Source organism: Ammospiza nelsoni, chromosome 11 (genome assembly GCF_027579445.1).
Source record: "Ammospiza nelsoni isolate bAmmNel1 chromosome 11, bAmmNel1.pri, whole genome shotgun sequence".
Classification (NCBI taxonomy): Eukaryota; Metazoa; Chordata; class Aves; order Passeriformes; family Passerellidae; genus Ammospiza; species Ammospiza nelsoni.
Window position 1 is genome coordinate 923,450 of NC_080643.1, and position 25,320 is coordinate 948,769.

General features: G+C 51.9%; 1 protein-coding gene across 2 annotated transcripts in view; it reads right to left on the reverse strand.

Annotated features, from left to right (window-relative positions):
* GRM7 (glutamate metabotropic receptor 7) overlaps positions 1-25,320 on the reverse strand; it is a 164,509-nt gene that overhangs the window by 69,935 nt on the left and 69,254 nt on the right. For both annotated transcript variants that reach the window (XM_059480059.1, XM_059480060.1), the window contains exon 3: positions 79-220. In XM_059480059.1, the coding sequence (XP_059336042.1) occupies positions 79-220 (142 nt within the window). The remainder of the gene's footprint in view (positions 1-78; positions 221-25,320) is intronic.

The following is a 25,320-nucleotide window of genomic DNA, read 5'->3' on the forward strand; positions in this document are numbered from 1 at the left end:
TCCCCCATTCCCAGCTGCCCATATCCCAGTGGCTCCCAGCACAGACCATTCCCTGGCCCAGGGAAGGCCCAGGCTCACCTGATGTCCTCGTCGTGGGCGAAGATGACGATGGCCCTGGCGTTGGGCGTCTCCAGCAGCTGCCGGATGATGCGGTCGAAGTCGATGCTCTTGTCCTTGCGCTCCTGGGGGATCTTCAGGGACTGGGCGATGCAGAGCCCACCTGCGCCAGGGCAGAGCACAAAGGGACCCTCAGGGGACGACAGGAGATGTCACAGAGCCCACAGAGCCCAAAGGGAGCCTGGGAGGGAGGGACTCCCCCAGGGATCACTGCCCTTCCAGCACCCACGGCCAGATCCAGAGGGATCCATGGAATTCCTGCTCTGATCCAGAGCAATCCCTGCTCTGACAGCACTGCCTGACCTGGGGGGGTCAGGGGTTACACAGACTGTGCCCAACCCACTGCAGAACGGCAAAACAAGCAAAGAAATGGGAATGGAAGGATGAAAAGAAGAAGAATTAAAGCAGGAGACAACAGCAAGCTGAACGAGCCTGAACTGGTGAATAAACCCCAAAACAACAGGCTGAGAGCAGAAGATACTCACAGTGTACTGGGCAGCTTTATCTCACTGAGAGCTGAGATTCTTTTTGATTTTGCAGCTTGAGGGCTACTGGAGGAAAATACTTCCTCTGCAATCACTTACATGGAATGGGAACAGCCAAAGCTGAGATATTGGCAAAGCTCACACTGTGCAGGAAAGCCCCTGTTCCTTCAAGGGCCCACCCCCAAACAGATGGACAGACACAAACAGTGAAACCTCAAAGTCTGTGAGAGAGACTTCTCATAAACACCCAGAGAACACAGCAAAGAGCATCAGCACAGGCACAGGTACCCTCAGCCAGACCAAAAAATGCCCACTTTTAGCACAGTTCTTGTATTACAGCTGTCTAGTCTGTTTAAAAAAAATTAAAAACTTTAAAATCCCATCTCCACTGACATTCTGGTTGTTGCTGGCAGATGAAAACGCAACTTTTGCCTTAATTATTTTGTTTCTCAGCAGTAATCACTTTCATCTTTTACAGCATCTTTGATACCAACCTGCTCACCACAGCGCACAGAGCGTTAATTAATAACGTATCAGAGCTCTTAATAAAAACCAGCAGTGGGGATGAGTTAATTAAAAGACAGCAGGACAAGGGGGAGATTCACAGATAGGCTTTAAAACCCAGCTTTAAAAGTCCTGTAATTGAAGCACTGGAGAAGGTGTTGGAGGGTGAAGGACCCAGAGGAGGAGGAGGCTCAAGCCCCAGAGCATCCTCCTCATCCCAGGGCAAAGCAGACCCAGAGAGAAGCAGGGAAAAGCAAACTGCTGCTTGGAAATGTGAAACCCAGCTCCTGTGCCATCCCTGAGCCCCTCACAAGGCAGGCCAGCCTTGTTTTCCCTGGTTTTTGAGAGAGGAGCTGAGCTGCAGCTGCCTGAAGGCAAAGGAGCTCTGCTGGGCCAGCTGCTCCAAAGGCTCACTGGAACAGAACCATTGTTCCATGGGGAGGAGGGAAACAGTGAACAGGAAAGGCTGGGAGAGAATAAAGGAGAATAATAACCCCCAAGTTTTTCTCTGTCTCACATAAAACATTTGTTTTGCAATTATCACAACCAGGACTTTCTGCAACCTTTCTTTTCCCCTTTAAAAGCAAACACCACTGAGCTTTAAAAATAAACTCCATTTTAAATGAAGACTGAAAGTCTCAGTGCCAGCGAGTTCAGAACCTGACCAGTTTTACACGCTCTGCTTTCCCCAGTCAGAATGACCCCAAGGGCACGAGCAGGGCTGTCCAGCTCTCCCAAATTGTCCCACTTGGCAGGGATCTCACAGTTTGAGCTTTCCCAAAAGGAGCAGATGCCATGGGGCCCTGCTGGCCTTGGCACCACCCCTGCTCAGGGGAATTTGGGATAAATGGCAGGAGGGGTTAGGGATAAATGGCAAATATATTGTGCCCGAGGAATTGGGTTCCTGCTGTCCATAAGGCACAGGGGAGTAAGTTCAGCTTCCATATCTTCAGGAACCTTTGGTTAAACAATGCTTGATTATTTCAAACACAATCCCGGCTTGTAAGCCTTAAAACACAATGCACAGAGCTCCATTATTAAGCTCAGGACTTCCTAATATCACACTAGATAAACTTCTCTGCAGCTTAGGGAGTTATTCTAGACAAGTGTTAATACACAGACCATTGTTCTATTTGTCCTTGCTTTCCTACTTTTTAAATAATTTTACTGCTTAGCTCTACTCACAGTTCTGCTGTCTCTGGGGCCTGCCTGTTGCATCTTCCCCAAAATCCTCTGATTTTGTAGATTGCCACAGCTCCTGCCAGCCCTGAGCTGTGCCCTGGCAGGCAGAGCCCCAGGCTCTCTGCAGACACCCAGCAGCCCAGGTTTGGGGGTGCCAGGGGCAGCTCAGGTTTGGGGATCATAGAGGCAGCCCAGGTTTGGGGGATCATAGAGGCAGCTCAGGTTTGGGGATCACAGAGGCAGCTCAGGTTTGGGGATCATAGAGGCAGCTCAGGTTTGGGGATCACAGAGGCAGCCCAGGTTTGGGGATCATAGAGGCAGCCCAGGTTTGGGGGTCCCAGAGGCAGCTCAGGTTTGGGGATCACAGAGGCAGCTCAGGTTTGGGGGATCATAGAGGCAGCCCAGGTTTGGGGGTCCCGGGGGCAGCCCAGGTTTGGGGATCACAGAGGCAGCTCAGGTTTGGGGATCATAGAGGCAGCTCAGGTTTGGGGATCACAGAGGCAGCTCAGGTTTGGGGGTCCCAGGGGCAGCTCAGGTTTGGGGGTCCCGGGGGCAGCCCAGGTTTGGGGGTCCCGGGGCTGGCAATCAGTGCAGTGCTGCTCCAGTATCCATGGATACCCACAGCTGGCTGCTGTTTGGGCTCTGTACAACACTCACCACATTATTCTGCTGCCCTGGAATGCTGCACGAGCGGTTTTCCTTATCGCCACTTAATTGGATTATCAGGTAGCAAAAGAGACAACTGAGCACTTTTTCAGCTGATTTATCTGCAGAGATCCCCTTTTGGGGGGAATTGCTTTTGGCAACACTGAAAACATCACGTCACGAAGCCATGTTGGTGCTGATGATTATTAAAAGGAACTCTCAATTAATTTGATTAATACATTCCTTTAAAATTAGCAGCTGCCAGGAGCTGCCTCCTGGGTGTTTATCAGAGCTCTGGGAACAACAGGAAAGCCCCTGGCACAGCTCCTCACTGCAACCAGCACAGGAACCAGCCCAAAATGGAGATTCTAACCCCCAAAATGGAGATTCTAGCCATGCTGTGTTGGGAAGGGGCAAGAAGAGCTCAGGTTAAGTACAGATGGCACCAAGACTCTGAGAAGTAAATAAAAATTAAAACAATGAAAATGAAAAGTCTCCAAGTGCAGGAGAGCTCTGATCCCTCACAGACCCTGCCGGGTGGCCCCAGGATGCTCCAACAGGCAGGACCCCCCCCACAAAAGGGGAAATAAATCAGTCAAACACTTTAAATGGAGTTTGGGGGAGCCAAAGGAGGGGAATTAACTGGGGAAAACTGAAATAAACCCCAAAGGCACACAGGAGGCTTTTCCCATTTCGTTGTACATTTTCTGTCCCACTGCTGGTTTTGGCATTTCCTGCCATTCCCTGCATATCCAATTTATGAGCTGCAGTGGATTTGACTTGTAAACCTCCTGTATTCTGCAGGTGAGAAACCAGTACAGTAATGCTGAAAACAGAGTTAAAAGAAGTCAGGATCCTCCCCTTGGGAAAACCTGGGCAGCACAACTGAGGAGAGCTCCCTGACAAAGCAGAATCACATCCCAAAGAGCCAGAACGACTAAAGATCATTTTATAGTCCTGAGATGCAGCTGGGGCTGCCCCAAACTCCTCAGCAGGGACGGGGTTGTTCAAACACCTGACACAAACCCACCAAAGCCCCCAGGGCAGGGGCTGCAATCCTGACCCTGAGCAGCATTCACAGCATGGCAAACCCACCCAAAGCCTCAAAGGCAGAGGCTAGGAATCCTGACACACTGAGCAGCATTCACAGCATGGCAAACCCACCCAAAGCCTCAAAGGCAGAGGCTAGGAATCCTGACACACTGAGCAGCATTCACAGCATGGCAAACCCACCCAGTCCTCAGGGCAGGGGCTGGGATCCACCTGAGACCCACACAGGGCACTGCTGCAGCAGCCTCTTCCCAGGGAGGGCTTTGGGCCAGGTTTTGGGTTACGTTTAACCAAAAACCAGAACGAGCCCACGTTCCAGAACCTGCCAGCAGCCTCACAGGAAACCATCAGACCTTCAGGAAGTGATTGGAGTGCAGAACATTTCCAGTTCCATTCCCAACCCTGCAAATTCACAATAAAACAAGTGAACAGAGCGATCCTGGCCTGGCTGTGCAATATTCCCTGCCCCACCATGGGACACAGCACCACCAGCGTGGCACTTGTGCACCAGGGGCTGCCCTGAGCCCATCCCAAGCTCTCAGGGATTCATCAAAGGGATGCAGAGCCCAGGAGATGCCCAGGGCACCTGCCCCAGCCCCAGCTCTGCCCCTTGCGCCCCAAAGCAATTCCAGTCTGCGGGAACGAGCTGAGGGACGGAAAAGCTCCTGCCACTGCAGAAATGGCAATAAATTGATTTTATAAATGATTGATGTCCTGCAGTGAAAGCAGAGCAAGGCAGGTTCAGAGGGAGCTGGTTCATTCTGCTGGCACCCAAACCCAGAGCTCTGGGAAATGGAACACCCTGGGCATGGAGCACCATCCTGCACGGGAAATAATACACAGAGAGGCCAAACGAGCGCTCAACGTGCAGGAGCCTCAAGGAAAAGGAGCTCCAAGTTAAAACAGGGCTGGTAGAGAGATCCAGAAACGGCAGCTCTGTCCTAAATCAAGTCCTGATGAGCTCTGCATTGGCTGCTTGCTCCTTCCTAGAACAATGAATTCCTGCTCCCCAGGAATGCTCACCCCCCTGCCAGGAGCCACCAAGTCCTTGCTTATGGCACTAAAAGAAGTTTACAACTGCCCTGATCTGCAGATGGGCTCGGCTTTAAATTACATCTCCACAGCATGGTAATTCAATTGTAAAAATGGAAAGTGCACCAATAATAAAATTACATTAACACATGGAATGACAACAATTTATCCAAGGAAAAGGATCCCCGTGGATACCCAACAGCTTTAACTTAGAAACTTTCTGCACATGAAGAAGCTACTGAATCACTTGGAAATTTCATTTTCACTAATTTTGTTTATTGTTTCATTTTTTCCCATTAGCCCTCATCACAACCCAACAACAGAACACCTAAACTAATATGGAAGACTAATATTTCTAGCATGTTATTCATTAATGCTTAATTCCATTGTGTCAGACCTTTGCTGCATATTTAATGACATTCCTGGTGTGTTTTATCACCTCAAAATTGTCCTTTATTATGGCAGTTAAACTCCAGTAATATACAAAAAATTAAGACTCTCCTTGGGAACACTAAATTAAATCACAAGAGCGGTGTAAGATGACTTTGAGAGATGCAGGAAAGCTCTGTTTGTGAGGCAGAGTGGAAGGAGAAGGAGCTGCCTGAGCCTGGGAACCTGGGGTGAGAGCAGGCTCAGCTGCAGGAGGGATTTAGGAGCTTTTGGCCTCCTAGAATCTGCTGCAAAGGTGCATTGGAGCCACAGAGTGCAGCCAGGCAGGAAAAAGCAATAGGAAATAGAGCATTTAAATGCCTTTTGTTGGTGAGCTCTGTGTCAGGAGCACTCCCAGGACTGGCCTGGGCAGAGCCCTGCTCAGGAGGGCTCTGGGATCCCCCTGGCAAGGAAACGTGACCCCTTGGAAGGAGATGGGAGTGCAGGCAGCCAAGAACAAACCCCTCGACGGATGAACCGTTCCCTGTTTTCTCTGGAAGGCCCAGAACAGGGAGCTCCTGAGCCGCACACCTGTATTTATGTGTGAGCCCTGTCCTTCACTGCTTCCAACAACCAGGAGCAAAGAGAGAGCCCAGGTTCAGACACGGGAGCTGCTGGGCATCAGGGAATGCTGGGGATCAGGATCTGATGGGGATCAGGATCTGATGGGGATCAGGGAATGCTGGGGATCAGGATCTGATGGGGATCAGGGAATGCTGGGGATCAGGATCTGATGGGGATCAGGGAATGCTGGGGATCAGCATCAGGGAACTGGGGATCAGGATCTGATGGGGATCAGGGAATGCTGGGCATCAGGATCTGATGGGGATCAGGGAATGCTGGGCATCAGGAGAATCAGGAGATGTTGGGGTTCAGGAAAATCAGAAGATGTTGGGGATCAAGATCAGGACCTGCTGGGGATCAGAAGCTCCTCAGTGCTGGGCTGCTCCTGCAGGGTATTTGTCCTCCCGCCAGCAGTAAGGATGCCACCTCTGGATAATGAATCCTTCCAGCCTGTGAGCACAGAACGGTCCCTCGTGACGGAGCTTTTCTAACTCCAGGTTGGAGCGTTCCCGGCTGCCCCAGTCCCTTTTCCTCAGGGAGGGAAGGCGGCATTTCAGCCGCTCCCAGATAACGGCTCTGCTGAGGCTGCAGGTGTCAGGGCAGGCAGAGGCTTGTCACCTCCTGAGACAGTGACAAGTGCACAGAGCAGCCAGGACCCTGTGAGACAGCCCCGTGGGAGGGCAGCGAGCAGAAGCATCTTCGATAGACAATTTTGGAAGGAAGCACGTTTCCTCGGTTTTCCACCCAAGAAGAGAGCAGCACTGACAGCATGACAAAATTCCTCCAGGAGCCCAGAGCCAGGCTCACAAAGGCTCTGCCACAGATCAGGGACAGGGAACGAGGCCACAGAGTGAAGATCCAGATAGGGCTGAGGGCTGCGGCCCAGAGGACGCTTCTGTGACCACCCCACCCTGGCATCCCTGCAGTACCAGACCAGGTTTGGGGGGTCCCTCCTGGGTTTTGGGTCACTTCTCCCTTGCTGCAGCACATTTCCCTCCAGACTCACAGCCAGGGTCCTTGCTGGGAGCTCACACAGTGATCTCTGCTCCTCTGGGACCCCAAACGTGCACATTGAGCACAGCTGGGAGCTGCTGGAGCAGGCTCTGTCCCCAGCCCTCACACAGGGAAATGGGAAATAGAACTCTGTAACTCCTTGGTCTTTGCTAGTCCTTCTCATAATCCCCATCTCCTTCACACTGGAGTAATGTTCTTAATGTACTCGCTGAGCCTTAATGGCCTCTCTCAAATGAGCACTAAAAATGCAATATAGCTCAATAAAAGCACTCCTGCAGCCTGGCACAGCCCAGCCCAGCCCTGAGCCACTCCATCCCATGGAGCTCTGCCACAGAGGCTGGGAGAGGAGACAGGAGCAAGCAGTGGGAAGGCAGGCCAGGCCTGACCCCCGCAGGGCCTTATCTCATGGAAAAGCTCCTGTGGGATCCCAGCAGGCACCAGCACCCACCTGGGACTCACCTGGGCACAGGGGCTGGGACAGGCACCTGGGCAGGGACACCCAGGCCAGGCTGGGCAGGCTCACAGCAGCCTGGCACAGTGAAGGGGTCCCTGCCATGGCACTGGGGGGCTCAGAGCAGCCTGGCACAGTGAAGGGGTCCCTGCCATGGCACTGGGGGGGCTCACAGCAGCCTGGCACAGTGGAGGGGTCCCTGCCATGGCACTGGGGGGGCTCACAGCAGCCTGGCACAGTGAAGGGGTCCCTGGCATGCCGAGGTGGCACTGGGGGGGCTCAGAGCAGCCTGGCACAGTGGAGGGGTCCCTGGCATGCCGAGGTGGCACTGGGGGGGCTCAGAGCAGCCTGGCACAGTGAAGGGGTCCCTGACATGGCACTGGGGGGGCTCACAGCAGCCTGGCACAGTGGAGGGGTCCCTGCCATGGCACTGGGGGGGCTCAGAGCAGCCTGGCACAGTGAAGGGGTCCCTGCCATGGCACTGGGGGGGCTCACAGCAGCCTGGCACAGTGAAGGGGTCCCTGGCATGCCGAGGTGGCACTGGGGGGCTCTGGGCTCTCTCCCACTCCCTGTTCACATGCTCAATTCCCCCCAGCAGAGATGGAATGTGGATGTTCCAGCACAGAGCCCTTCACTGCCTGCCTTCCAGAGAGCCTTTTCAATGGGCAGCCCATCACAGACAGGGACTGTGTTCACTCGAGGCACCTGTGAGTTACCAGCCAATGTCCAGAGTGCCCAGAGGGTTTTACTGAGCGGGGATTGCTGCAGGAGCCATCCCTCCAGGGAACCCCACAGCCCTAAAAGCTCCCAAAACCCCCATCAGCCTTTACAGCCTCCATTTCCCTGGTGCTGCAGCCCTGATTGCATGAACTGGGCACCCTGACCTGGGACAGGAGGGGCTGCACTGTGCCACACCCAGAATGAACCCCAGGAAATTCACCTTACAGCAAGAACTTCGGAGAGTCAAAAGATGAATGCACCAGAAATGAGGCCACAGCCTCCAATCAATTAATCAATCTGTCTGTCTGTCTGTCTATCTACAATTTTTGTGCCACAAAGAAGGGTTTTCTTGCAGAATCTTGTTAGGGCAAGGTAATCAGAAAATTACCAGGAAAAATCAGAAAAAAATAGGAAATCTGGGATTCACAAGACCAAAGAGAGGGGCCAAAGACAGGATAAGGAAGAATTAATAACGCTGAATGTGCCCCTTTCCCTTTCTGTGGGGCACTCCTCATGTCAGTCCCAATTTTGCTGAATTTCCCTCTGCTGTTTGCAGATGAAATCTCACCCTGTGCCCCTGCAGTGGGCACTGTCCCAGGGCATTTCCCACATCCCTGGGGCTGGGAGGAGCTGCAGCTCCTCCTGGAACGAGGGACAAGAGCCAACACATTTCCCTTAATAAGAGTCTGACTTGTATGGAGGAATTTAAACGATGTTCTGAGTGTTACACAAATGAAAAGTAATTAAACCAATGTAACTTCTGAGGAAACAGATGTTAACTGCTATTTCACATAAAACATCCACTTCCTTTATCTTTAATTCATTCTGTGGTCGGAAAGGATGACCAAAGTTATCTTTACTTTGCAAAAACTACTGCAATGGGAGTGAGGGAAATTAACACTTTTAATATTTGAAATTAATTTCAAAGCTCCATCTCAGTTTCCAAGGTTTGCATTAATCATTTCTCCCAATATTATGGCATACTGAAAGAACCTGATGAGATTGATTCCAAAACAGAGAGTGAGGGGACAGCTCAGGTGCCCCGATTCAGCTCCTCCCTGGCATTCCAAGCCTGCCTACCCAGGGAACCTGCACTGAGGAGGAGCTGCTTTGCTACCACCTTTGTCTTACCAGCAAACATGGAATTTTTTATTTATAATTCTTTTTTTCAGAGCTTGCACACAGAGCAGCTCATCCCAGGGCTGGGACACCCACAGAGCTCTGGCAAACCACGGCTGGAGGGGAACTCTGTTAAGCCCAGGATCAGGGAGTGGTTTGGGCTGGAAAAGCCCTCCAGGACCAGAGTCCAGCTGGGGGGGCTCAGGGTAGCACAGCTCCCCAAACTCCTCCACTCTGCAAACACAGAAAATGCAAAATCCCCTCCAAGCTGCTGGTTTCTGTCACCTGCAGAGTCCTTGGCACTCACCATGGACATCACAAACCCAGCACTCATTAACCCAGCCCAGGCCAGCACTGCCCTGTCCCCAGGAGCCACATCCACAGGGCTCTCAAACCCAGCATGGGTGTCACAGACATCTTTTATGGAAAATAAAAGCAGAATACCCACAGAATTCCAGCGAGCCCTGTTTAATCCACTCGCCTTCAGTTGTTCAGACTCCTCATTTTGGGGAAATAAATGTTTTTAATTAAGGTGCCTGCACAGCTGCTGGGGCAGAGCTGCCAGAGCCGGGAGCAGCCCCTGCACAGCCCAGAGCTGCCCTGGATGGACGGAGCCATTTGTTGAGTCCCGCTCTTCCCTCTCCAGCCCCCGTTCCCCAGACAGAGTCACCGCTCCATTTGTTAATCCACACTTCATTCCTAAATCACAAAACATCACGGCTCTGAAGATAAGCTTTTAAACACCCTCCCACACAGCCTCTCCTGCCATCTCCCGGGACACTGTGATAACCGGCAGCAGCCAGACACTGCAAATATTCAAATAATGGCAATGGAGGAGCTGCTGCTGCTGGCTGGGGGCTGGAGGTGGGAGAAGGGAGGGGACACCTGGGGAGGTGGGATGGGATGGGATGGGATGGGATGGGATGGATGGTGACACCTGAGGAGGTGGGATGGGATGGGAGGTGACACCTGGGAGGTGGAGGTGTGCAGATGGGATGGAAGGTGACACCTGGGAGGTGGAGGTGTGCAGATGGGATGGAAGGTGACACCTGGGAGGTGGGATGGGATGGGATGGAAGGTGACACCTGGGGAGGTGGGAGAGGATGGGAGGTGGCACCTGGGGAGGAGCAGGGAAGGAAGGTCAGGACCTGGGAAAATGCCCCTTCCATAAAGGCAGGGAGAGGGAAGGAGCTCTGCCCGCTGGTGTGAGAGCCCCTTGGCACAGGGCAGCACAGCTCCCCAAATTCCTCCACTCCGCAAACACAGAAAACGCAAAAACCCCACCAAGCTGCTGGTTTCTGTCACCTGGAGAGTCCTTGGAACACACAATGGACATCACAAACCCCAGCATCCATTAACCCTGGGAACACCACAGAGCCCCTGAGCTGCTCGTGTTTGAAATGCCCCAGAACGGGAACTGCCACCCACAAAAATCCAGGCTGGAGCCCCAGGGCTGCCCCAGACCCACCAGGGATGTGTGGGGCAGGCACTGGGTGCCCCTGGGGCCACCCCACAGCTGCAGCCCCCCTGGAATGGCCAGAGCACTGCACAGCCCTGCACTCATGGAGAATCCTGATTTTCTGTTTTCAAAGACTGGAGGAGCCCTGCTCCCTCCCTCAGTCAAGATTTCCAATGTAAACTCGATTCCTCCAGCACTGGGAAGAGTCCTATTAAAGCTACAGCTACTTTGATGATAAATTTTAATTAGTGCTATCCACAAAATGCTAAAATAATCTGATGGAGGAGGCGAATTCCAGCTGAAACAGCAGAACATGTAAATCCTCTGCCTGATTTACAGATCTTGGAAGCAAATCTGGAGCAGTTCCCTCAGCCTCTCATGCAATATTTTTTATTTTTCCCCAGAAAAGTTGCATTGCCAAGGAGACATCTCTTTTTTGGGTAGATCCCTGTTAATTACTAGCACGGAACTTTCCTACTAATTGAGCAGCCAGCCAACACACCATCTTGGAGATGCACAGCTTGCTGCAATCTGAGCTCCAGCATGGGAAAACCAAGGGATTCTTCTCCAAAAGGAAATCAAAGCATTTCAGCAATGGTTGAAAGAGAAATGGAAGCACTTTTTACCTACCAAAACATGGAGTTCAGGGTTGTGTGCTTCCCCTGCCACAGCTGAAGGCATCACTAACACCTAAAACAGAGCAGAGAGCTGCACTTGCACATTAAATGTCTAGAGGCAGGGGCAGAGACAGCGACATCAGCTCCTCGCAGAGCAGCAGGCACAGAACTGGCCCAGGAGCATCCCTGTTCCACCCAGACAGCGACACCTGGGGCAGGTGCTGGAGAAGGGCACAGAGCCTGGGGCAGGTGCTGGAGAAGGGCACAGAGCCTGGGGCAGGTGCTGGAGAAGGGCACAGAGCCTGGGGCAGGTGCTGGAGAAGGGCACAGAGCCTGGGGCAGGTGCTGGAGAAGGGCACAGAGCCTGGGGCAGGTGCTGGAGAAGGGCACAGAGCCTGGGGCGCTCGGGGCCGAGCCCTCTCAGGGTCAGTGGCTGCTCTGCAGAGAGAGAAGAGGAACCAAACCAAGGGGAAATTCAGGAGAGGGAGGGTCAAAGGAGAGAGAACATCTCCTTGAGCACAGCTCGTGCCACGCCTGCAGGCCCCAGGGATGCTGAAATGCTGCCCTGGCAATGCCCTCACGCTGCTGTGGGATCAGCAACCCCTGACCCAGCTCTGCCTTTGGGTGGGCTGACATTCACCTGGCCAGCCAGAGCCCAGAGCAGGGATGGAGAGTCTGCTTCAAACCTGCAGGGTCACACAGTGAGGCACTGCTGGTCCAGAGCAGCCTGGGAGCGCTGCTGAAACTGGGGAGGGACAGGAAGGAAACCAGAGAGGAAAACTAAACCAGAGATGGAAAGATAACTAGAGAGAAAAACTAAACCAGAGAGGGAAACTAAACCAGAGAGGAAAACTAAACCAGAGAGGAAAACTAAACCAGAGAGGAAAACTAAACCAGAGAGGAAAACTAAACCAGAGAGGAAAACTAAACCAGAGAGGGAAGGATAACTAGAGAGAAAAACTAAACCAGAGAGGAAAACTAAACCAGAGAGGGAAGGATAACTAGAGAGAAAAACTAAACCAGAGAGGGAAACTAAACCAGAGAGGAAAAAACTAAACCAGAGAGGAAAAACTAAACCAGAGAGGAAAAACTAAACCAGAGAGGGAAAGATTACTAGAGAGGGAAACTAAACCAGAGAGGGAAAGATAACTAGAGAGAAAAACTAAACCAGAGAGGGAAAGATAACTAGAGAGAAAAACTAAACCAGAGAGGAAAACTAAACCAGAGTAGAAAAACTAAACCAGAGAGGGAAAGATAACTAGAGAGAAAAACTAAACCAGAGAGGAAAAACTAAACCAGAGAGGAGAAAATAGGCACAGCTGCCTGGTGTTTCTCATGGGCACCTCCTCAGAGCTCTGACTGTTTCTCCTTCACACAGCACCCAACTGACTCCAGTTCCCTTCTCAACACCACCGCACTCTTTTATAGCATCCGCTTCTCACTGGGTACAGCTGTGCCCTGTTAAAGTCAGGCCTGCTCCTAATCTTTGATAACTGCCCCAGCTGCAACTCCTTAGGGGTGAGATTACTTTCCTCACTATCTTTATTTTCTTATGTTCTATTCCCCTACAATGAGTGGGTGGGTGGGTGGATGGATGGATGGATGGATGGATGGATGGATGGATGGATGGATGGATGGATGGATGGATGGATGGATGGATGGATGGATGGATGTCCAACAAAAGCACCTCCCAGCCCTACAAACCTTTAGGAGGAGCCTCCTGGAGCCCACCTGCACCTCTCTGTGCCAGGGGTTTGCTCCTTGTTGCCGTGCCTGACCTGGCTGCTACACAGTGTTTGCCATGCTCCTGCACCAGCAGAAATTATTTCCTTGGGAAAAAATGTAAAAGCTTTAAAACAGATTTTTAAAAAAGAGAGAAATCCATTAGAGTAAGTAAAAAGGAAACCCTTTTTAGGCTCCAGCTGGGAGCCTGAGAAGTCCTGAATCACTTCCAATTTATCATGAGGTTGTCCAAGGTGAAAAGGTTGAACCTGGTGGCAGTCACTTCCACATTCTAGTGGCTGTGTCTGGATTTTTGCCTGCCAGCTGGAGCAGCAGTGCAGTGAAATTACCCAGCTGCTAACAGCTGGAAATGACTCCCAGGTCAGCCCCTGCCCCTGGAGTGCTTGGATGGGTGCAGTCCCAGAGATTTTACTGCAGGTGCCACTTGTGCCTCCTATTTCAGGGAGGATTTCATCTTGGCTGCAGACAAATTTTCTCTCTGGCTCTCTCTCCCTTCATTTGACAGAAACAGAACTCAAACTTAAATAGCAAAACACCCATAATTTCATATCAAGGTTCTCCAATCACCTGAAAAGTGGTGGTTGGTGCAGCCAGTTCTAACCCTGTCTGGACAGAAGATGTGCTGGAAATAAAATCCAGAGCTCTCCTGTTTCCACGGCAAATTAGGATGAGCAACACAAAATCAGGAGAGAGAAATCCGGGGGGAAAACCCAACATGATGGAGAAGGGAAGTGCACACAATGTGGCTCGTTAAGGTGTGCATGACACTAATTACACCTCTCAGTGGGGCAGGGAGGGGCGGCACGGTGCCATCCCCTCTGTGGCACCTGGCGCAGAGCAGAGGCTGCTGCTCCTCAGAGAGCTGGGACACCAACAGTGTCTCATGAGCTTGTAAATCATGGAATTCCAGCTCCAAACCTCAGCACTTCCTGACAATTCCTGAATGGTTTCCATGCTGCTCTAGCCACCCACCCAAGCAGCCTCCGTTACCCGCGAGATGAGAGGAGCTGCTCTGCCTTCATCCCCTGTCCTCACCCCTGTGTCGCCATGATATTTTATGAAAAATCCCTTTTGCCAGTATTTTTCTCCTGAGAAGCCTCAGGGGAAAAGAAAAACAATGGTTATCTGCTGCTGTGGGATGCAACAGGTGCATCTGTGATTGGTCCATGTGGTTGTTTCTAATTAATGGCCAACCACAGTCGGCTGGCTCAGACTCTCAGAGTCACAAGCTTTTGTTATCATTCAATTCCTTTCTATTCCTTGCCAGCCTTCTGAGGAAATCCTTTCTTCTATTCTTTTAGTATAGTTCTAATATATCATTTTCTTTTAATATAATATATGTCATAAAATATAAAATAATAAATCAGCCTTCTGAAACATGGAGTCAGATTCTCATCTCTACCCTCACCCTGGCACCCCTGCAAACACCTCCACACCCCTGCCCTGATCCCAGCCCTGCATCCCCAGCCCGTCCCTGCCTCCAGGGCTCCCTCAGCCCCATCACCCCTCCAAGCTCCCGAGTGCTCTCAGAAAAGGCAGAACATTTTCCAAAGGCTGCAGAGGTCTTCCAAGCCCAGCCATCGAGGAAAATGAAAGATAATTCACAAAAATCACACTGAATTTCCCACAAATGACGGGCATTATGGCAGTTAGCCATTTTTTCATGCCACTTTCCCACATCTCTTTGTTTCAGGTGAATGGCAGCTGGGGTTTTAGCAGCCCCATTTGGTGGAGGGTGTGCAGGAGAGGTGAGGAAAGCACAGTGCTGAGCACTGGAACCCTCTGGGGATGGAACACACTCTGGGGACCCGTGATGCTCTCACTCAAAGCTCCTTGTATTTTCTGTTGATTTTTCTTTGGCAGTGTCACTTTTAATAACAGGTTCAGAAGCAGGCTGACCTACATAATCCCTCTGGTACAGAAGCACATGCTGCCTCCCACTATTTTTGGAGAACATAAATGGAAATGTCTGTGCCTTGCTTGGTCACCGTGTCCCTCCAGAGCTGTAAAAACCAAATTGGAACAAACGTCCCAGGCTCGTCCAGCTCGCCAGGCAAACTCACAGACCTGTTCTTTTCTCAACAGAAGGGCCCAGCAACGCAGAAGGGTCTGATTATTTCACACCAAGGCATAAATCCTGCTGCTCTACACTCAGATGGCACCGGGGAGCTGCAGAACGCAGAGCTGGCCTGGGACTGGAATTTCTGCCTCTCTCCTGCCCATGGACACCAGCTTAGCAGAAGAACCCAGCATGGGGAGATAGGCTTGAAATTACCTTGATGCATCTGCCATCCTTTTTCCTATTATTCTGTATCCTTTAACTGTCCTGAATCAACCCTGCCCAGACAGAACTCTTGTTTTCCTTTCTGGGATCTCATTCTCACTTGCCTCTCCCTGGGATCCAGCAGCGCCTGCACACAGCCCAGCCTGAAACCAGCAGGCCACAAATAAATCCCCTTGGGTGGTTTGGCTGAGTCACACCTGGTCTGAAAAGGTACAGAAGGGGCCAACACTGCCCCAGAACTCCCTTGGTCAAACTGGCATTTCCCAGCTTCATCCTGCAGCAGGGCCGTCATCATCTGTCACTATAAAACACAAAGAACACAAGCTCACGCCGCTGCTCTCAAAGTAAAGAAAAAGGGAAGTTCATTTTCTGACTCCAGCATTTATAGATTTCCAAGAGTGCCAGCGGATTGGAGGGTGACAGTGCCGCCTCTCCAATGACACTGGACAAACCAACAGTCCATCAACTCTCTCCTCCTCCATAAAAGGATGCAAAACAATGAGTTTTTTACAGAAAATGTGTGAGAAAGTTCGCTACATGAATGTCAACATCAGAAGGCTTAAAAAATCTTAAAAAACCAAAGCGACAATCATCCTCCCCAGGGCCATCACCCTCCTCCCCAGCCCCACAGGAACCATCCCTGTGCCCCAGCCCTGCTCACCTCCATCCTCTCCTCACCTGGGCACTCCCCCTCTCCCTTCAATGCCAGCACACAGAACATTTCCCTGCCAGTAATCTTGTTTATTCTAATAAAGAGCCACTGACTAAAACAAAATCCAGAGAATTGACTGTTGACTCACAACTGAAGAGAAATTCCCACAGGCAAATCTTTTTAGCATTCCAAGAGCATGACTAATTCAATTAACACCAGCCAGAAGAAGATTCTGTAAAGCTACCGAGTTATACATCTCTATATGTGCAGAATAAATAACAATTACATGTTAAGGAACACAGGTAAGAGCTGCGGTTTGCATTTTCCATTTCAAATACTGCTGGAAACATCTTTAGTGCCAGTTTGACTCCAGGAGGTGTTCACAACTTTTCAGACATATGTGAAAATAAAGTTTTAGAGGTGTGTGGTTTTAATTACCTTTTCTTTATTCAGATCATTACTGGATGCTGTTGTGGCAGAGCTGTCTCTGTCCATCAGTGACTGTACATGTGCCAAACCACTCTCCACCCTTCCTTTTCTTTTCTAATTCAAAACCTCCCCAAATCTCATGAAAAGAAAAAAGCAGAGAAGCAAGGAAGTGGAAAGGAGCTTGTCTTGGGGATCACTCATGCAAGGAGAGAGCTCGGCATTGCCCTTGAAAGGCTTTGCAGACTTCCCCAACCCAGAGCACAATTAAAGCACGAGCCTGAAAGTTCCTTTGCCAGAAAACAACTTGCTGTGTTTCCCTTGGGCTCCAAGGGCAGAGGCTGCTGAACCCCCCCAGGCAGTGAAATAAATGTGAATTCTGGGCTGGGGCAGAGCAGCTCGTGGGGCTGCCCCATTACCGGAGCCCCCTGGCAAACTGGGCACCACAGGTGACGATGCGGCTGCTGGAAAACCTCTGTGAGCTCGTGGGCTCAGCCAGCCTGGGAGCACTGCACGGCAGCCATGGCACAGCCCCGGGTGCCAAAACCCCTGCACAGCTGCAGCCGGGCCCTGTCCCTGCCAGCCTGGCTCAGCGACCCCCCCTCTGTCACCCGGAGCAAGCCCTGGCGCCTTCTGGACAGCGCCCACCACCTCAGCTGGGGTGAAACAAGCAGGAGCTGGGGCAGTGGCCCTGGTTTAAAACCACATCTGTGCCCTCCTGGGACCACCAGGGCACCCAGCACACAGCCCCAGTGCCAGTTAATGCTCCCAGACACATCTGTGCCCTCCTGGGACCACCAGGGCACCCAGGGCTATCAGCACACCCCCAGTGAATGCTCACAGAGAGATCTGTGCCCTCCTGGAGCCCAGGGCACTGAGACACCCAGGGCAGGGCTGTGGCACCCAGGGCTCCTCTGCTGGCTCAGCCAGAGCTCAGGTGAGCTCCGGGGCTTTCTGAACCCCATCCCTGAGGGAATCCCACCCACAGCCCCTTTGCAATCTGTGCAATGGAAGTGAACAGCCCTTATGTATCAGGAACAGCTCCCAGGCTCTGTTCTCTGGGATTGCAGCTTCCCTGAGTGTCACACACATCTTTTATGGAAAATCCTTTCCCTAGGATTTCTCCTCCTGAGAAGCTGGGAGGCCTCAGGAACAAAATGCAAACATTGATTATCTGCTGCTGTGGGATGCAACAGGTGCATCTGGGATTGGGCTCATGAGGTTGTTTCTAATTAATGGCCAATCACAGCCCAGCTGGCTCAGACTCTCTGTCCAACACACAAACCTTTGTTACCATTGCTTTCTACTGTATTCTTAGCCAGCCTTCTGATGAAACATTTTCTTCTATTCTTTTAGTATAGCTTTAATGTAATATATATCATAAAATAGTAAATCAGCCTTCTGAAACATGGATCCTCATGTCTTCCCCCACCCTCAGACCCCTGTGAACACGGTCACACCTGAGCATCCCCAGGTGCTGCCAGAGCTGCTGCAGGCACAGGGAGCTGGGCTGGGCTGGGCTGGGCTGGCACCTCGGGCTCTGCCCCTCCTCACCTGCCCCCTGCCCTTTGTCTGCCAGGGCCTGCTGGCTTTGCTGCACAGTGAATCACTGAGGGCACATTTCATTTCTTGGAGCTGATAATGAGTGCAGCCAGATATGGATCCTTTCATTTAAAAGTCTGCTTTGCAATTTAATCAGCCTCCACAGCAGCCTGAAAGCAATGTGGGATGGTTGTAATGGTGAATGAAGAATGGAAAAATTAGACAAGAATTAGATTAATGATTTTATCAGAACTACTGAGCTGCTGTCAGTAATCAAGTTTCAGTGCAATGTGCTCTCCGAACACACTGCTGTCCCTGGGGAGCATCACACACCTCCAGCACAGCCTGGCTCTGTCCAGGGCTGGGCAATTCCAGCTCCTCTGCACACACTGACAGGGGACAAGCACCACTGTGCAGCCATTCCCCCCTTCCTCCTCCTCCTCTTCAGCAACAACTCCAGAAATCAATGTTGTGACAAGACATCCACAGCCAGCCTGACCCCACAGGACCCACCTCCAACACCAGACCCTGTGGGGAAATTTGGGTTTGCACCCAGTGCCCTGCAAGGGCAAAGCAGGACTGAGACAGCAAAGGAAAAAGTCAGCAAACAGCTGAGGAGGCCCAGGCAGCCCTGAAACCACTGCAGGGGCTCCAGGCAGCCCAAATCCATTGTGGGGAGCCCCAAATCCATTGCGGGGAGCCCCAAATCCATTGCGGGGAGCCCCAAATCCACTGCAGGGAGCCCCAAATCCATTGTGGGGAGCCCCAAATCCATTGCGGGGAGCCCCAAATCCATTGTGGGGAGCCCAGCACCCCCTGCCCCGGGGCAGCTCAGCCCCCAGCTCAGCCCCTGCCCTCCCAGCCCATTGCCAAGCGCAGAAGGCAGAGCTGAGCTGGGGGAGGATTCCCCCCCTGGATTTTCCCCCAGGAGCAGCACGATCGCCATGGCCTGGCTGGGTGGGACACAGGGAGAGCTGCTGGGGCTGGGATCAGCTCCTGCACGAGTGAGCAGAGCACAGGGCTGCACAGCAGCTCCCAGGCATCCCCAGCCCTTTGTGGCTGCAGGAAATGCTGCACTCAGAGGCAGCTGCCGGCACACCTGTGCACATTCACCTGCTGAACTGAAAAGCGGCTCAGCACTAATGACATCCAAATGAGATCTCTGCCATCTCTGATGTTTGTGATTCCCAGCTCCTTTCGGAGTGAAAGATGCTGTTAGGGTTTAATCAATAGCATTCTGCTCACAGAAAGGCTTCTGAAGCTGACAAAACTGCACAGGTTTGCTCTGAGACCTGCTCGAGCTGAGGAGCCAGAAAAAGAAAACGCTCTGCTTTTCATGCTGGGGAGGCTGCTGAGATTGCTGGGGAAAGCAGAGAGTGGCTGCAGACAGGGAGGGAGCTCAGTGCTGATGGGAGGCATGGGTGGGGCTGGGGACGGGGACAGGCTGGGTGTGGGGGCAGAACCGGGACAGGGACAGGCTGGGGATGCAGAACCGGGCTCAGGAACCTCAGCAACCTCAGAGATCAATAAAAACCCTCAGATCGATGCCACTGAAAGCCAGAGGGATGAGACTCCCAGGGCCACCCTGTCCCACCTGGCTCAGACACCGAGGCCAGGACTGAGCCCCAGCTCTGGCAGGGATCCCCCTGCCTGCACAGAGCCACCAGTGCCCAGGGCTCTGGCACAAAACCACCGGGCTCTGGTTCCCTGATCCAGGCTCAGGTGCTCAAACATGAGACTCCAAGTGGCATTTGCTTTGGACACTGAAACGGATATGAAAAAAGCCCTCCCAAGGCACAAAGGAAAACTTGGCAAAAGGCACAGGCTGCAAAAATAGAGGCCATTCCTTAAGCAGAGTCCCTGCTGTCCAGCAGCGATATACCAGCAGTATAATCTTAATTAGCCAATAAAAGTTTTTAGACAATCTGTCTAGACTTGCTTTTGCCTGGACATAAAATTGGCTTTAAAAGAAATACACAAACAGCAATGAAACGCCAGTGAAGAGCTATCAGACAAAGCTCCCTGCTGCTCTACATCTGCACCCTGCTCTCAAACACGAGCATTTCAGTGAAATCCCTCAGGTTTTAAGCAGAAAGCTGCTGGGTTTGGGCTCAGAGCACTGTGAGCTCAGCCAGCCCCAGCCCCTGGGTGCTGCTGCAGCAGGAGCCCAGCTCTGCTGGAGTCTGAGCAGCGCAGCCTGGCAGCCTCAGGAAGGCAGGCTCTGGAAATAATGATAAACGAGCAAACCCCTGTCCGGGGAGCACGGGGCTGGTCCCTGCCCGCTCCAGAGCAGCAGGACACTGGGGGACCCTGGGCAGAGCCAGCTGAGGAGCAATGAGGAGCAGGGCTCACACCAAACCTCTGGGAAGGCTGCTTTCCCTGCCCCACAAAACAGAGACCTGGGGCAGAATCCCTGCCTTATCTTCCAGAAGTTTTAAATTTTCACAATCAAATCAATTCTGCTCCTGAAATCAGGTTTTTTGGGGATTAAACAAATGTGATTTTCCAGCCCACTCACTCTGGCAAAGCTTCCTTACTCGTGGACATTTTTCCCAGCCATGGCTCAATCTCTGCAACCCCATCCACTGGTATCACCTTTGTTCTGCAGCTTTTCATCCTCCCTCTCCTCAGCCCCGTTCCTCCCTTGCTCTTTCACCAGACTTGTTCCTCTTATTGTTGTCTAACCCCAAACTCTCCTTTCCCCTTCTCCTCCCCAAGATTCAAGGGCATCTTTTCCTCAAGCTCCCTAATGCCCAGTACCAAACTGCGTGTCCATTTCCTCCCCATCTCCCCTAATGCCCAGTAACAAACTGAGCCCCCATTTCCTCACAGCCCCTGATGCCCAGTTGTTGGGAAGGATGAAAGTTTGACAAGAAAGTCTCACAGATATGTGTGCTTGGCAGAAAGATTTTTGAATGTAGCATCTGAAGACTATAAATGAAAGCAAGTTTTGCTCTAGAAGACAAGAATTGCTGAGCCAGTCTCACTGGATAACCAAGGAGGCAAAAGGTATTTTATGTTAGTTAGAAGGGGTTTTTATGGCTTAGAGCAAAGGATAAACCCACCTCAAACAGAAGATGTTTTTACCAAGCAGAAAGATAGCACAGGCAAACAAGGCAGCAAATGTGGCAAGGGGAAAAAAGGTCTCACTCAGAATTTTCCACTGCAAGAAAACTGAAAAACAACTTCCAGCTTAAACTGCAATGTACTGACTTTTAGTGACTGGAGAACAGTAACATGAGTATGGTAATTACAGCAGTTATGATGGGCTATAGGTAATAGTTAAGGTATAGATTGGTTCTGCTGTATGAAGATGCTCAGAAAAGAAAAGTATCTAATGCAGTGTAACTAAAAGAAAAGTGTATAATGCAATGTAACCAAAAGAAAAGTATAGAATGCATTGTAACCAAACCCAAAGGGTCTCCAGGGCTGCCTGCAGCTGGAGCTGACAGCTGTAGGCACAGCTCTGTCACCCACAACCCTGGAAATCCACACCAGGAACTGATCCCCCATGATGGCAAAAGGGAAGGAAATACCCCTATCACCAGGCACCAAGGACTGGATGTGGTTAAAGGTGAGGAAATACCTCTATCACCAGGCACCAAGGACTGGATGTGGTTAAAGGTGAGGAAATACCTCTATCACCAGGCACCAAGGACTGGATGTGGTTAAAGGGAGGGAAATGCCTCTAACTCTAGGCACTAATGGCTGGATTTGGTTTTAAGGTAAGGAAATACCTCTACCACCAGGCATCAGTGACTGGGTGTGGTTTTAACTCAAGCTCTTTACCAGTGGCTTGTGTTCGGTGCCGACTCAGCCCGTGCAGTCCGAGAAAAGGGATGTTTGCAAAGGGAGCTGGGATTCATCCCCGCTGTGCTGGCAGGGAGCAGAGCAGCCCCTCAGGACCCCTGGCAGGCCCAGGAGGGAACAGCCCTGCAGCCACAGGGGCTTGGGGATGTGACACCACTGCAGCACCCCAGGCAGGCACGGGAGCAGCTCTGAGCTCCGGGCAGCCCCTCAGGGAGCTCAGCCCCTCCTCTGCACTGCTCACAGGTCCCAAAGAGCTCTGAGCACTCCCAGGGACAGGTTTTGCTCTCCTGCTCTCAGAAATTCCTCCAGGCTCTCACTGCAACCCCAACGCTCCTGAGGATCAAGGCCAGGGCATCTCCTCCCAGCCCAGCACAATTAACAGGAAACCTCATTAACCCTGCCAGGCTGGGCACAGAACTGCAGCCACTACAAACTCAGACAGCCATCCTTCCTGGCTGTTGGTTCTGAAACGCCAAAACATTTGTTATGTGACAACAGGAGGGAGAACAATAGATTTCATAATGTTGTTATTTAACATCGGTGCACACTGAAAGGACACGTGCCTGAGTGCTTGGGAAAAGTGGGAAGAAAAATGGAAAACACTTGAAGTGCTTGGATATAAATGACTCGATTTTCTGAGCGCTTTATCCATTTGTTTTTGCGCGTTTGATCCAGAAAGCAGGATCCCAGGAGAGTGAGGAAAGGCTACTCCCATCCCAGCTGAGCGACTGAGCACACCCAAGGACAGGGGAACACACTGAGCCCCAGGAGGGGTCTGCAAACCTCCCAAAGCCCCCCCGTGCACCCTCACACCCACCAACACCCGGGCTCTGTGACCCTGCAAGGAGCCCAGCCCCACAGCCAGGGCTGGGCTCTGCTGAGGCTGCCCCAAAGCTGAGCTCAGAGCTGGGTGAGCCTGACTGGGCTGCAGGGGGAGAGCTGAGCCCAGCCGGGTGCTCTGGGGCAGCAGCAGCAGCTCAGCCCAACATCCAACAGCTCAGCCCATCCTCCCTGCTGCTCCTCATCCTCACTGCTCCACCCTGGGCAGCCCCAACAGCTCAGCCCAACATCCAACAGCTCAGCCCATCCTCCCTGCTCCTCATCCTCCAACAGCTCAGCCCATCCTCCCTGCTGCTCCTCATCCTCCAACAGCTCAGCCCATCCTCCCTGCTGCTCCTCATCCTCCAACAGCTCAGCCCTGGGCAGCCCCAACAGCTCAGCCCAACATCCAACAGCTCAGCCCATCCTCCCTGCTGCTCCTCATCCTCCAACAGCTCAGCCCATCCTCCCTGCTCCTCCTCATCCTCCCCAGCTCTCCCCATCCCCTCCCAGCTCAGCACAGCAGGACAAGGAGGGACGCTCATCCTGCAGCCCAGCAGTGCAGAGCAGCAGAACCCCACTGAGCTGTGCCAATGGGCCATTTGGGGAGAGCAGAGCGTTCATAAACGCACTCCAGATCTTTCATTTATCTGTTAGGAGGCATTCAAGTGGTCTTTTGCTAACGACTTCAATATATGTATTTCTTACAGATAGCAATTAACCTTCTGGTACAGATTAATCTTTAAAAAAAAAATCAAAGATGAATTAATCTTTGAAATTCAAGTATTCGGTAGTTTCATTAATAATCTGAAATTGTCCTTTAGATTTCCCATAATTAGACCATTCCCCTAATTTATTAATCCCACAGACTGCAGAGCATGTTTCAAATCTTCATCTCCTGCCACAATGACATATTCAAACTCGCTTGAAGTGCTCATAATAAAAGTCACTTTGTGAAGAATTATTAACTCAGAGGATCAAGCAAAGTCTTTATGTGCCAAAGCATATTTGAAAACTGAGCAGGGGAAGCACTTTCCACTGATCCTCAGATTTCCTACGGTCCCAGCTGATCAGACACGAGTTTGGATGAAACTCTGTGTTCGGGATAATTAACCTGCTACAGACTGCAGCCAGAGCCAGGGAATGTGCTGGTGCCTGTGGAGCAGAGCTGCCCTTGTGCCAAGGGACAGGGCCTGGAGATGGCAGAGAGCTCTGGCACGGCTCAGCTTTGGGCTGGGCTCTGATCTGCCCGCTCCTAAGGGAGCACAGGGAGAGCCACGAGGGACTGTGCTGCCATCCCTGCCCAGCTCTGACCCCGGGTGTCACACACATCTTTTATGGAAAATCCTTTCCCTAGGATCTTTCCTCCCGAGAAGCTGTGAGGCCAAAATGCAAACAATGGTTATCTGCTGCTGTGGGATGCAACAGGTGCATCTGGGATTGGTCTCATGTGGTTGTTTCTAATTAATGGCCAATCACAGTCAGCTGGCTCTGACAGAGAGCCAAGCTACAAACCTTTGTTATCATTCTTTCCTATTCTATTCTTAGCCAGCCTTCTGATAAAACCTTTTCTTCTATTCTTTTAGTATAGTTTTAATGTAATATATGTCATAAAATAATAAATCAGCCTTCTGAAACATGGAGTCAGATCCTCGTCTCTTCCCTCAACCTGAGAGCCCTGTGAACACGGTCACAGCCAGGTGCCACTCCCAGCCCTTTCCTGGCCCTTCCCAGGGCTGGTGCCTGTCACTGTCACTGCCCCGGGCAGTCCCTGCCAGGCTGCCCAGCCCATCCTGGACAGAGTTTTCATCAATACCCACCCTGAGGCTCCCCGGGGGCACCCGAGGCCCCAGGAATGAAACCCTGTCAGAGCTTCCCCCGAGCTGTGTGAGCACGGCACAGGGAGCTGAGCGCCAGCCAGGGATCAATTACCCCATCCCGGCTCTGAGGAGGAGCTTCAGGCAGCATCCCCGTCAGAGCCTTCATCCCCAGCATCCCCTCCATCCCCTGCACACACAGAGCGGAGGGGAGCAGGCTCTGCAGGCTCTGCTCTGTCTGAGGGGCTCAGTTTGGTGTTGGCTGCATGGGCAGCTCATGGAATAAATGTCATTCTGCACCAGGTCCAGGAAATGGGACCCTGCTCTGCAGCCAGAGCCTGCCCTTCACACAGGGAACGCATTTTGGGCATGAGCTTGCAACAGTGGATATTTGCAAATAAAGCCAATTTTAAATTCCAATGAGCACTGGCATTTGTCACTTCCTGCTGTATTAAATCCAAACCCATTTGCTTTAATACCACATAAATATGCATTTGTAGGAACAGAAGAATTTATGCAAATGTGGGTTCCTTCCGTGACACCAGCATAAGGAAACAATTCCAGCTCCCCCTCTCCCAGGCCCCTTCCTTTAAGCCCAGTGACTTTCCCTGCCTGTTCCCTGGCAGGTGCTGCCAGCAGGGATCCATCAGGCTGGGGCTGTTTGGGACAGTTTGGGGGCTGTCCCTGCAGACAGAGCCAGCGCTGTGGGACCAGCCTGGGCAGAGCAGCTCCTGCCCTGCCTGGGCACTGAGCTGGGCACCGAGCTGCTTTCATTGAGGCAGTGCCAGGCTGGGACACCTGTGAGCCCCGTTTGGGGAGCACAGCAGAGCCTGCCCCGC